Source organism: Gossypium hirsutum, chromosome D04 (assembly GCF_007990345.1).
Source record: "Gossypium hirsutum isolate 1008001.06 chromosome D04, Gossypium_hirsutum_v2.1, whole genome shotgun sequence".
Lineage (NCBI taxonomy): Eukaryota > Viridiplantae > Streptophyta > Magnoliopsida > Malvales > Malvaceae > Gossypium > Gossypium hirsutum.
The window spans coordinates 55687589-55701520 of record NC_053440.1 but is presented as its reverse complement, the minus strand read 5'-3'; the positions used below and the strand labels follow the sequence as shown (position 1 = coordinate 55701520).

Sequence of the window (13932 nt, the reverse complement as noted above, 5' to 3'; positions counted from 1 at the left end):
TAAAATCAAAAGCTTACAAACTATTTATAGGCTATAGTCTACCCTTTAAAACAACAAAAAACTGAAAATATTAAAATCTAATAATAACCATAAACCAATGACTCTTGACCTTTCATTTTCCTAAACAAAAAAACTACTAATTTAAACCCATTAAAAACAACATAACTCTTAACCTTTCAACTCTTGACCTTTCACTTACATAACTCTTAACTTTTATTTAAGTTTATTTAACAAAACTCCCCTGTAAACTTAAATGCTTCTGCCATCCTTCATGCCGATTAATTTCTTGTAGTTGTCGAAGAATACCATCGGTAGCGGTTTTGTAAAGATATCCACGACTTGGTCTCGACTTGCCACGTGCACTAATTTCACACTTCCTTCCTTTACATGATCTCGGATGAAATGAAAATGAATGTCAATGTGTTTGCTTCTTTCATGATTCACTGGGTTCTTTGCCAACTCAATCGCTGATTTATTATCAACTAGTATCTCAGTTGCACCAAGTTGTTGTTGCTCCAACTCGCCCAACAAATTTCTGAGCCATATAGCATGACACACACACCAAGATGCTGCCACATATTCAGCTTCACATGTCGATAGTGTCACAATTAGTTGCTTCTTTGAAAGCCAAGCAAATGATGTGTTACCCATAAAGAACACATATCCTGATGTACTTTTCCGATCATCTAAGTCTCCGCACCAATCACTGTCGGAATACCCAATCAACTTGTAATCTTCCATATTTGAATAAAATAAGCCGAGTGACACCGTTCCTTGAATGTACCGTAGGATTCGCTTCAACGCCTTCCAATGTGAATAAACCGGCTCTTCCATGAACCGACTTACAAAGCCAACACTTAGCAAAATGTCAGGCCTTGTGCAAGTGAGATAGCGAAGGCTTCCCACCAAACTTCGGTATTTGCTTGCGTCGACTCGTTCTCCTCCATCAAATTTCGAGAGTTTTACACCTGGTTCCGTTGGTGTTGATACCGGGTTGCAATGTGCCATCTTGTACTTCTTCAAAATTTCCTTTGCATATGCCTCCTATGACACAAAAATACCTGTCCTTTCTTGTTGAACCTCCAAACCAAGGAAAAATTTCATTAAACCCAAATCTGTCATCTCGAATTCTTGTGTCATTTTGCTCTTAAAATCCAGTATCACCTCACCATTGTTCCCCATAAAAATGAGGTCATCGACATAAAGAGCAACAAATAACATATTACCTCCATTCTTCTTTACGTAGAGGGCGTGTTCATAAGGAGATTGTTTGAACCCATTCTCCTTGAAGTATGTATCGATACGAGTATCCCATGCCCGCGGTGCTTAGTTCAACCCGTAAAGTGCCTTCTTTAATTTCAGCACCTTCTTCTCCTCTCTATTTTTTATATACCTGGGTGGTTGTTCGATGTAGACTTCTTCTTCGAGCACACCATTCAAGAATGCCGACTTGACATCCATTTGAAATATTGGCCATTTAAATTGTGCCGTTTGTGCAATGAGCAACCGGATTGTCTCCATTCTTACAACGGGAGCAAATACCTCATTATAATCGATCCCCTCCTTTTGCTTATATCCCTTTCCAACAAGTCGCGCCTTGTACCGTTCTAACTCGCCTTGAGCATTCATCTTTCTTTTGAACACCCACTTCACACCAATGGGCTGACTTCCTTTCGACAATTCCGTTAACTCCCATGTGTTGTTGCGGTCAATTGCTTTAATCTCCTCATCCATAGCAGTTTGCCACTTCTTGTCTCGCACCGCCTCTTCAAAACTTATAATCTCAGAATCTGCCAAAAGACATACAATATGTACCTCATTTGTTGAATCATACAAATCTTGCAAACTTCGCATTTTTGGTTGTTGCGGTTCATCTTCATCATCAGTAGTTTCAGGATTTGTCAGTATGATTGTTGGTGTAGCGATTGATGATCCTCCATCTTTGATGATAACCTCCGTTGAGTTATTCCAATCCCACTCACTTGCTTCATTGAATCGTACATCACGACTTACCACAACCTTTTTACTTATCGGGTCGAATAGCTTGTATCATTTTGTTTTCTCATCATACCCAATAAAAATAAGCATTTTACTTTTGTCTTCGAGCTTCGTTCTTCGCTGATCCGGCACATGTGCATAGGCCTCACTACCGAATACTTTAAGATGAGAAACTGATGGTTTTTGTCCGCTCCAAGCCTCTTGTGGTGTTTGATCATCCAACTTCGCATGTGGACATCGATTTTACACATAGATGGCACATTGCACGGCTTTCGCCCAAAATTCCTTCAGCATCTTCTTGCTCTTGAGCATTTATCGAACCATGTCGAGAATAGTCTGATTCTTCCTCTCGGCCACACCATTTTGTTGGGGAGAGTACGGTGCGGTTAGGAATCGTCTTATGCCTTGCTCCTCACAATACTTCATGAAAGCCGTCGAAGTATACTCACCACCTCTATAAGATCGTACAGATTTGATGTGTCTACCAGTTGCTTTTTCAACCATTACTTTGAACTTCTTGAACACCTCAAATGCCTCGGATTTTTCTTTAAGAAAATAAACCCAAGTTTTTCGTGAGAAATCATCGATAAAAGAAATGAAATACCTTTTATCGCTAAAAGATTCGGGGGTGATTGGTCCACATATGTCGGTATGAATCAATTCGAGAAGTTGCTTAGCCTGATATTCTTCCTTCTTTTGAAACGAAGTTCTCGCATGCTTACCGAGCACACATTCTTCACAAAATTTTCCCTCATAGTCCATGTCTGGTAGCCCATGCACCAAATTCTTCTTCGCTAACTCGTTTAGACCACCATAATGTAGATGGCCAAAACGGAGATGCCACAGCGACGCCTTGTCTTCAACATCAACTCGCAAACATTTTCCTCGAACACTTCTCAGATTCAACCTAAACATGCGATTTCTCTCCATTTCAACTCGAGCGACCAAACACCCTTCCTTATCTTTCAAGTGTAACACCCGATCTTTCATAAGTACCGAATAACCTTTTTCCATGAGTTGCCCCATACTCAAAATGTTGCTCTTGAGGTCTGGTACGTAATACACATCATGGATTGACCCAACTAACCTATCATTTTGTAAATAACAAATGGTACCTTGGCCTTTTACCTCAACCTTCGACGCATCTCCAAATGACACATGTCCCGTTTCAACATTTTGCATCTCTTTGAATAGGTGCTTGAGTCCACACATATGGTTGCTTGCACCTGTGTCATGGTACCACACCATGTTGTTGTTGGTGTTGACTTCGTTGTGTGCCATCAAGAGAAAACTTTCTTTTGCCTCCTCATTTTCCGTGGTTAGGTTGGTTATCTCTTCCACCTTTTTTGAGATGCGACATTCTTTCGCGAAATGTCCCGCCTTACCACAATTGTAACACTTATCAGAGTTACAATCCTTTGCATAGTGACCATATTTGCCACACTTGTAGCACTCGACATTGGAATAATTCGACCATCCGCCTCTTCCACGACCACGTCTTCTTCCACGCCAATTTTGTTGGTTTGAATGCCCCTTCACCTCATAACTCCCTTCTTGACCACGGCCTTTTCCACCACGACCATTTCCTCGATCTTCACGACCACGACCTCTACCTCGAAGGCTTTGAGAATAGAGAACATTTTCGTCTTTGATTGTTGCCTTGGTTTGAAGTGCTTGCTCGAGTGTCTCCTCTTTCTTCTTCTTCTTACGTTGTTCATGTGCCTCGAGAGAACCGGTGAGTTCATCGACTGTGAGCGTTGCTAGATCTTTTGACTCTTCTATGGCACATACGACATTCTCGAAACTGTCAGTTAATGATCTCAAAATCTTCTCCACAACTCGTGCATCGGTTAACGCTTCTCCATTTCGGTTGAGTTAGTTCACCACGGTTTGAACACGCGTGATATAGTCGGAGACACCTTCCGATTCCTTCATCTTCATGCCTTCCAGCTCGCCACGAAGAGTTTGAAGGCTGACTTGTTTAACTCGGTCGGCTCCTTTGTACACCTTTGCTAAAATGTCCCACGCTTCTTTTGAAGTTGTCGCACTTGCAATCTTCTCAAAGCCCGACTCATCAACGGCTCGAAATAACATGTACAATGCCGCCTTATCTTTCGACCGCATTTCTTTCAACGCCTTGTTTTGAGCCGCCGTATATCCCGCAGTAGTTGCTAGTTCTACGAAACCTTCTTGGACCACCTCCCAACCATCTTGAGACCCGAGAAGAGCTTTCATTTGGATGCTCCAATTCTCATAGTTCACCTTTGTTAGTCGAGGCAATGGCACATTACTAGTCAGACTCTCCATAGCTCAGATACCAAATTGTAGAAAATGTTCTCAATATAAAAATTGTTCTCTCTTATAAAATCAAAAGCTTACAAACTATTTATAGGCTATAGTCTACCCTTTAAAACAACAAAAAACTGAAAATATTAAAATCTAATAATAACCATAAACCAATGACTCTTGACCTTTCATTTTCCTAAACAAAAAAACTACTAATTTAAACCCATTAAAAACAACATAACTCTTAACCTTTCAACTCTTGACCTTTCACTTACATAACTCTTAACTTTTATTTAAGTTTATTTAACAGATTAGAACAAGGTTTTTAAATCTATAAATAGGCATAATCGTCTCTCCTCTTGTATCATTCGAATTCGACATGGTGAATTTTCTCCTCCCTCTACCCGTGATTTTTTTCTAATAAGAGTTTTTCACGTAAAATCTGCGTATTCTTATTTTCTTTGTTATTGTTTTGCGATTATTCCTACTGTCACATTATCAATTTATAGTATAACATAAGGTTTACTTGGGTGAAATTTTTGAATGAAAAATCAGATACGTTTAAAGCCTTTAAGAACCTGTATAAGAAGCTCACGAACAAGAAGGTCAACTAGTTGGGAAGATGATTAGAATCAAGAGTGATCATGGAAAGGAATTTGGGACTAAAGAATTCTCTAACTTTTGTGACAACACAAGCATCCAACATGAGTTTTCAACCTCAAAGACTCCACAACAAAACGCCATTATTGAGAGAAAGAATTGCATGGTCGAGGATATGGATAGGATCATGCTAAATGCCAAAGGAACTTCTCACAGATTTTTGGGCGGAGACTGTGAATGCAGATTGTCGTATGATGAATAGGATATTGTCAATGCCCAAGATAAAGATGATCCCATATGAGATGTGGAGAGGAAGAAAGCTAACTATGAATTACTTCTATGTTTTTGGAAGCACATGCTATATTCTCAAAAACAGAACCTATTAAAGATAACTTGATGCACGCAATGACAATGAGATTTTTCTTCGATACTCCATCAATGGTAAAGCTTATAGTGTTTAACAAGTTCACAAAATCAATTATGGAATCTTCCAATTTTGTTGTCGATAAACTATACCTAATCAGTGTATAGAAAGAACTAGTAGAACTAAATGTAAAAATAATTGCAACTGAACCTGCAACTAAAGCAGCTGTTGAACATGCATGCGTTAAGTCTGAATATACTATTTTAATTTTGTTTTGTTATAAGTGATTGCTTACCCCATTTATTAATTGCAACGGAAGGCCAATTTGTCCACCCACCCTTCTTTGACCAACTTATACAGGTTGAGTTCAAATTTTCAAGCTTCCAAAGATAAAACCCAAAGAGAAACTGTAGGGCATACATTCATACATACATACATACATACATACATACATACATTTCCTAACTTTTAAAGCCTCCAGCTGCAGTAGGTATTGTAATATATGATATTTGAAGGGAGATTTGTCACACTAGAAATATAAAAGCTAAACGTAGTTTCTTCACAAGCTCCTTTATTGTCATGCAGAATTCCATGTCCATCTGCAAAAGAAAAAATGGATACTATTGAAGAAAAATTACATTAATGACTTCCATTTGAAGAGCTTTTTGCAGTTTTTAGGGTTTTTTTTAGTTCAACCAGTTATTAGGATTAATTGCTTTAAATGTCTCCAAACTTTCAAACTTTCTAATTGAGTATATTTAAAGCATATGAATTAAATTATAAATACATGGAACCTACCACGTCAAATATAAGCTGACTATGTAATAGATACATATACGTGCTTATAATTTTATCTGAGTATTTTAAATACGCTTCATGTCAAATTTTAGCTGACATTTAACACGATTGCTAACGGATCAAAGTACCTGAGCAACAATGGTTATATGAAGAGCACAACTCCCAAATGTCATTGCATTGCTGTTGATGACTGTTAGGTGACATTTCTATATTCCAGAAATGATTTTCTCGAGAAACCCTTTCTTTTTCTCACAGTGAATGCTTATGAGAACACTTTGGTCACAACACCTTGCTTCAATTTCTGGTAATGGCTCATCAAATGGGGCACTGAAATGTTCATCCCAGCTTGAAAAATCACCTTTACTGTCAATCAAGAGTTGGTGTTTCTTCACACAAGCCACATATTCCATTGGTTTCTGCCTGGCCTGCTCTTCAGGTGTCTTCACTTTCTCTTGCAGTTGCTTGATGTACTTCACAGCATCTCCAAGCACTGTTGCCCTATCCATCTGCCAATCCCATTGCAATACAAAATCTCAACTATTTGGCATATAAATTAATTATATGCAATATAGGGATATTTTTATTTGACGTCCTCAAATTTAGTTGAAAAGATAGAATTGTAATTGTCAAAACTATAATGGATTAATTAAGTTTAAATCTCATGATTCTCATTATGAGTACGGATTTTTTAGATATATCAAAATATAAAAAGATATAAATTTCCTTAAACTATTTATTTGTTAAATGAATGAGTTCAAATCTCATGATTTTTTTTAAAGGTATGTATTGCTTTAGATATATCAAAATGCAAAAAGGCATAAATATCATTAAAATAATATTTATTTCTTTGTTAAATGAATGTGTTTATGATAATTCCACAACTGAGTTGGGACTCGGTTGAAGGTGACATCAACTCAAGGCCCCTCTAGATAGATAGTACGTTTACCTGCGGATAGTATAAAAATTACAGTGGTGATGATGAAATTAGATACTGTAGCGTGAGCCAAAAAAAAAGCTAAACGTACTGCACTAGAGATAAACGTCCTTCCAAAGGGGCCCTCAATCAAATACTTTATATATAATTAAAAGTTTTATCACACATGTATGCATGTGGAAATCACGTATTTAAAATATAGATGTGTGTTTAAAAATATCATACAATTAATGGAACATCTGGTTAGAAAGTAATAATAATAGCATATTTAATATGTATGAAATTAAAATAAAAAAATAGTTTAAATTGTGGCACCAACTCAATCAACGACATTTTCAATATATATACAAATAATATAAGTGAAATAATTTGTGTAATAAAATTAAAATGTATAAAAATATCAAGTGGTAAAAAAATGATTTAATAAATATTGGTGATATTAGTTCAAATCTCAATTTTTTTTTTTGAAAATAAAAAAAATATAAAATTACTTTCGTAATAACATAATTTATTTTAAAATATAAAATTATTTTAGTAATTCCTTTAAATGCATTAACGTAGATAATAATAATAATAAGATAATAATAATAATATGCTTAAATAATAATATAGATATAGATTCATGTGATCGAAGATGTGTCCAGTTATGAGCCACCCAAATAACGATACTACAATTTTAACCCAAAATTCTTTTTGTAATTTTATATTTGTTGCATTAATATTATTAATTTATAACTTATAGACCATCAATTAATATATATTATTAAAAATAATTAAACTTAAATTCTTTCAATTTTATTTTAAATATCGTTGTCGATTGAGTTTTAATTCGATTGGTATGGGCATGTTTGTCAATGTAGGGGACGTGGGTTTGAGTATGTTGAAACGTATTATCCTCTTATTTATGAGTTGGGAGGGGTTATAGATAGTTCTAGGTATTGTGTCAAAAAGAACATATATAATCAGAACCTATAATGAGATTATTCAAAAAAAATATCGTTTCATGCCCTTTCGAACATTAGTTATCAAGTTTGAAGAGAAGTTAGAGTTAAAAGAGATTTTAAGTTTGATTTAATTTGGTTTTTAGTTTTTTATATTAATTTTAAGTTTTGGGTTTTTGGATTTTATTTTGATAAAATAAATTTTGTTTTATAATTTTCGAGTATTATTTGGTAAAATTGAAAAATAATAATAATATTTTAAAAAATTTATTTTTTAAGTAAATAAAAAATAATCAATAACTCTTATATAGTAAGTTAGTATTCAGGTGTTTGCCAGTTGTATGTTAAATTACAACTTGAGTAATAAGTAAAAAAAGTAAAAATAGAGTTGGACACAATAGTTAGTTACACAATTTCAAAACTTTTACCATTATGGAGAGCCTTTCTCGGATAATAATCCACTATGAATCAACAGTACAAGTTGTAAATGAACTAGAGCGTGCAACGCGCACTAACATTCTCCCCTTGCGGTATTTTTGATCAAAAACAAAATAACAAGGCCAAGTTAAATCAATGTAGCCTATGTCATATGTTGACAATATTGTAACATAAATAAAAAAAATAAACTAAATACACCGCACTTGTATCATATTGTTACTAATGTGGACGAGATGAAGCGCATAATAAAAGTATATAATAAAAAAAATCAGAAAAGGGAAAACGACTATACGAGAGAGCATTTAAACGTAAGCCAATCAATGCAAACCACTTACTTGCCCAAAAAAACACCCCTTCACTGATCTTTGAGTCCACCACACAAAAATCAACCATGGCAGCAGCAGCCAGAGTGATAGCCATCGCCGGCAACTCCACCGCCGCCGCGTCTTCCTGCTTGCTTATCAAAACACCGTTCGCTTTACAACGCTGCAGCAACGGACTTAGATTCAACAACGTCAGACGATCATCGAAAAGATTGTTTTCTTGCAATGCCATTTATAACCCTCAGGTTCAAATCAAACAAGAAGGCCAACCCGAAACTCTCGACTATAGAGTCTTCTTCGAGGATACTTCGGGCAAAAAGGTATTTTCACTTTTTTCTTCTTTTGTGTTTTTTAAATGAAGATTGTAATTTGAGATTTGATGGGATGTGGCCTTAGATTTCTCCTTGGCACGATGTTCCATTGCACTTGGGAGATGGTGTTTTTAGCTTCATTGTTGAGATACCCAAAGAATCAAGTGCTAAAATGGAGGTTGCTACTGATGAACTTTACACTCCCATTAAACAGGATACAAAAAAGGGCAAGCTTCGATATTACCCGTAAGAATTTTCTGGTTTTGATTATGTTTAGATTTTTGCTAAATCTCAATTCTTGGGTTATTTCCAGCATGGGTTTGTACTTGGATATTTAATTTTTTCTAACAATTTTGCAATTAGATTTTACATTTCACCATTATTATTTTTTTGTTCTTAGCATTTTGCAATGTCATATTGTAGAAATTGTAAGTGACTGAAAATAACTTAGTTATGTTTCAAGTATACGGTAAAAGTAGTATGAAGTAGGTTGATTAGGACTCAGATTGCATTTTGCCCTCTTTACTCAAAAAATAGCAAATTAGTCCTTATACGTTAGGTCAAAGGGCAAACTTGTCCTTTCTGTTAAAAATTTCATCCATTTCTACCATTAAAATTTGGGTTGGTTAATAGAATAACCAGATAGTTACATGTGGCGTGTCATTCGTACCTCATTCTAGCATGCAGTAGCTAGAATGTTCAAAGTCTAATTTGCCCATATTTTGAGTAAAGGAGACAAAATACAATCCGACTTCTAGTACAAGTGCCCCCATGGTACTTTTACCCAGGTATAAATATAATAGCCAGAAAATTTGTCTGCTAAATTGGCAGAGTTGTTGAGTAGCTTTGATTTTAGCTGAAGTAAGATTAGGCTAAGGATGATAGCTGATTGAATATCTATAATTTTTTTAAATATCGGAACTTGAATAAGATTATTTTATTTGAAATGTGAATCTGTTTATCATTGTTTCTTTGTAGAATCCCATCTTAAGTAAAGAACCTGGTTGGATATCCGAATTCATTAAAAATTTTAAAATATGCAAATAGATATGAGATTCGGATGTTTTACATATAAATGGATATTCAAATCCACTGTGGATAGTAAATATAAGGTCTAAATACATAAATTATCCAAATCTTCCATATTCGAATCCACAATAAACAGATTAGCTAGAACCATTAATATGGCATGACTATTTAGTGTGTGTTAAAAGAGGTTATATTTCTGAATGTTTCAATCCATTGTCCCTCAGCTATAATATAAATTGGAATTATGGATTGCTTCCACAAACATGGGAAGACCCATCTTTGGCAAACTCTGAAGTTGAAGGAGCATTTGGTGATAACGACCCTGGTAAATTTCGATACTTGTTTCAATATTTGGTACTTTTCTCACAAGATTGTTGTTCTTGTTACTGTGAGAAGTAGGTTTAAAAAGATTGATGTTTTTTGTTTCCTTAAATTCGTAGTTGATGTCGTTGAGATCGGTGAATCCCGGAGGAAAATCGGTGACATTTTGAAGGTTAAGCCCCTGGCTGCTTTAGCTATGATTGATGAAGGGGAACTTGACTGGAAAATAGTTGCCATTTCATTAGATGATCCAAGGGCTTCTCTTGTAAATGACATTGACGACGTCGAGAAACACTTCCCGGTATTTCTCTATTCTTTCACGGTTTTCTATTATGGTTTTAGTTTGTAGTTGATCATATGAACATCAAGAATAGTGAAGTCAGGAACTGCCATGTACTCTTATGAAGGGCTTCTCTTGTAAGTGATGTTAACAATGTTGAGAAGCAGTTCCCGGTATTTCTCTCTATGTTTTCATGGTTGTGTTATAGTTTTAGTTAGCAAAAATAGTGAAGTCGGGAACCGATAAGTTAGAATCTTGATATTGCTACCATGTTTTACAATGACTGCATGTATTTGAAGAAGTTGGTGTCTCTTGTTGTGAAATTTAATAATTGAGCATCAACCTGGTGATATTTTCAGGGGACTCTCACTGCTGTCAGGGATTGGTTTAGGGACTACAAGATCCCTGATGGGAAACCAGCCAACAAATTTGGCCTCGGCAACAAGGCAGCAAACAAGGTAAGTATCGATCTTATATTTTTACCCTTTGCTTCATCCTTCTTCAGGCTGCATATGATCACTCTAAGTTCTATCTGTAAACAGGATTATGCTCTTAAGGTTATTACAGAGACCAACGAGTCTTGGGCTAAACTAGTCAAAAGATCAATTCCCGCCAGAGAGCTTTCGCTTTTATGAATGCTACCAGAAGCATTAGAGCAGCAATGCTTTCGATTTCAAATAATCATCCGAGTTTTTCCCCCTTTCGGGTCCTGATAATAGTACGAATTGATACCAATGCACTTGTTTCTGCTTATTATTTGAGTAAATTAGTGAACTCCTTGAACTTGGATAGTATTTCATGTTCATATGGTTGCTCTGGTGTGGATTAATAAGAAAAGGCGTACATGGGAATGACTTTCCTCTGCAGATATATTCTTAGTAGACATTGGAAATAAATATACACACGCGCACGCATGCATACATACATGTTTTAGCAGGTAAGGAGGTGATGAAAATGATAAAAATCAAGTCTGATTCAAAATGTAGCAAGAGCAGGCTCAGGTGGATCAACCAGGAGACCTGATTCAAAATGTAGCGAGAGCAGGCTTAGGTGGATCAACCAGGAAAACATCGAGAAGTTGATCGACGGTGGTATACTTATAATCTGGATATAAACTAGAAGCTTCAAGGTCATTCTCCCCAAGCTCATATTTCACAAGATCACCTTTTACAAATAGACCGTGAAGAACCGATGCTCGTACATTATCCGGAAATGGTAAGGCTGCATTTTATCAAAAAGCTCCCAATTATTATTCATCCAACAGGTTCGGGATTCGAATTCGGGAAGCAAAATGAAAGAGCATTTTAAAAACTTACTCTCTGTCAGTTTCACAAGTTCTTCCTCTGGTACATGAACCTTCTTGAAATATTTACCTGTTTTCTTCTCCCACAACGAAATTAATTCAATCTGGGACAAAATATTCTTCTGCATCTTATAAATCACTATTTTATTGCATGTTCTTGGATCATTTGCTACTCTGATGGTGTAGTTTGCTATATCTTCTTCATAAGTAAACGGAGCTGAAAACAATTTATTATTTTAAATTAATAAATTATTTTAAAAATTATTTAAAATAAAAATAAATAAATATAAATTGCTTTCATTTTACGTACCCTTGGCTTCACCAGATCCATAGATAGTAACATCTTCATGTTGTTCGTGTGGACGAAGCAAGTAATTCAAAAAGTAAGCACCAAAACAATTTGCTGATACATACGTGTAAGGTATCCCACTTGCTTCCACTGCCCTTCTAATCTTTCGCTTCTTCACTAAACAAGCTTCAAACGGTGGCAGAAAACTCAGCCGGTCTTCTTCGACCCCAAATTCCGACGGAAGGAACCTCTATATACACAAAATTATATATCTATATGTTACATCTAGCTATAATTGTTCGGACAGTCCAAGTCCCCGAGCGATACAAATAGACCTTTTGAGGGAACTCTTTATAAGATTCCCTCAGCTTATAACTTATCTTACAGGCAAACTCACTCAGTAACTACTACATCAAGTTCAACCATCACATCCCACCTTAGATGTTTCAGCAGTAGCTGAACTTGTGACTAGGTTTTCAAGGGTCCTAGTTAAATTTTCAAAAATTTTAAGAGTTCAATGAGATTCTTAAAAAAAATTTGGGGGTCTAATTTGGGGTTTCTTAAAAGAGTTTAATTAAAATTTTCAAAAAAAATTAAAGGTATAATGAGAATTTTCAAAAATTTGGGACCTAATAAAAATATTTTGAGGGCTAAGGCTCCCTAGGCCACCATTAAAGTTCGTCTCTATGACTCTGACCACATCATAGCACCACTCTACCTAAGACTATGGCACCAAGCCACTTGCCCAGAGCTTAAGAATAAACTCAAGTCATCTACATCTCTCCTCTTTCTAGCTTACCTCGAACCACATCCTCTCCTCTTCGTTCTTGCTACTTCAACCATCTTATTTGTCAACTCTCCGTCCTATTCTAAACAGATTGGACCATCCATCTACCCATCATCATATCGACACTATACATAAAACCAATTACAACCATTTCTCCATTGAAATAATATATCAAGATGACAATTTTTTTGTTCACATACCTTTATGTTACTTGCAACCTTAATGGCTTCAATAATATGAATCTGATCAGGTACTTGAGGGAATGGTAACACTGAGATCACAATATCTACTTGACGAAGTATCGCCACAATCTTTTCATGTTCCTTCAACTCCCCCTATTTTCGTACATACATCAAACATTTACGATTATCAAATATGCTTGCACGCATACATACATACATACCTGGATGATGGTAACACCAGAAGACTGAAACTCTTTATGCAAGTTGATCTTGTTGATAGTGGATTGTGGGGTGAGAGGGCGAGCAAAAACAAAAGTTGGATGCCCTAACTTGATGCTTGCCTTCACCATGTATGTGCCTAAGTTGCCGGTTCCTCCAAATATGAGGATTTTATTTTTAGCTTCCCTATCCATATTCAATTTCTTTTCTTATGATCCACACCTTCTTGCCATGCCCATATTTATATTGTCTTATCCACACATGTTGCTAAAAAATATGGATTTTAAAAAAAAAAAAGATTTTTTATATCAAATGAGAAATTTTGTGTAATATAAAATGTGATGTAAAATATCAAATCATTAAATTAATTTTTTGAAAGATACATTTGATCGTGAGATTAATTTCGATGACATTAAAAATAGAAATTAATTATTATAGTTGTGAGTTTAAAATAAATAATACAATATGTACTTGAGTACAAATATAACGACTATGATGAGATTAGAGAACATGTATATGTATAATAAAT

The 13932-nt window shown here is 35.5% G+C and overlaps 4 protein-coding genes across 4 annotated transcripts; 1 reads left to right on the top strand and 3 right to left on the bottom strand.

Annotated features, from left to right (window-relative positions):
- Positions 1–249: 249 nt before the first annotated feature.
- LOC121216144 (secreted RxLR effector protein 161-like) lies at positions 250–1008 on the bottom strand. The gene has a single exon (XM_041091456.1). It carries the CDS (start codon positions 1006–1008, stop codon positions 250–252), a length of 759 nt encoding a protein of 252 aa, XP_040947390.1.
- Positions 1009–5772: 4764 nt separating this feature from the next.
- LOC107898311 (transcription factor bHLH25) lies at positions 5773–6552 on the bottom strand. The gene is made up of 3 exons (XM_041091455.1): positions 6335–6552; positions 6175–6226; positions 5773–5847 (listed from the first exon to the last, which is right to left on the bottom strand). The coding sequence occupies exons 1-3, from the start codon at positions 6550–6552 to the stop codon at positions 5773–5775; spliced, it is 345 nt and encodes a 114-aa protein (XP_040947389.1).
- Positions 6553–8565: 2013 nt separating this feature from the next.
- Positions 8566–11489, top strand: LOC107898516 (soluble inorganic pyrophosphatase 6, chloroplastic). The gene is made up of 6 exons (XM_016823986.2): positions 8566–9002; positions 9079–9239; positions 10247–10347; positions 10463–10644; positions 10983–11081; positions 11166–11489. Exons 1-6 carry the CDS (start codon positions 8751–8753, stop codon positions 11256–11258), a joined length of 888 nt encoding a protein of 295 aa, XP_016679475.1. The 5' UTR covers positions 8566–8750; the 3' UTR covers positions 11259–11489.
- On the bottom strand, positions 11465–13651 carry LOC107898515 (eugenol synthase 1). Its single transcript, XM_016823984.2, has 5 exons — positions 13406–13651; positions 13203–13337; positions 12237–12465; positions 11940–12143; positions 11465–11844 (listed from the first exon to the last, which is right to left on the bottom strand). The coding sequence occupies exons 1-5, from the start codon at positions 13595–13597 to the stop codon at positions 11648–11650; spliced, it is 957 nt and encodes a 318-aa protein (XP_016679473.1). The 5' UTR covers positions 13598–13651; the 3' UTR covers positions 11465–11647.
- Positions 13652–13932: the final 281 nt, after the last annotated feature.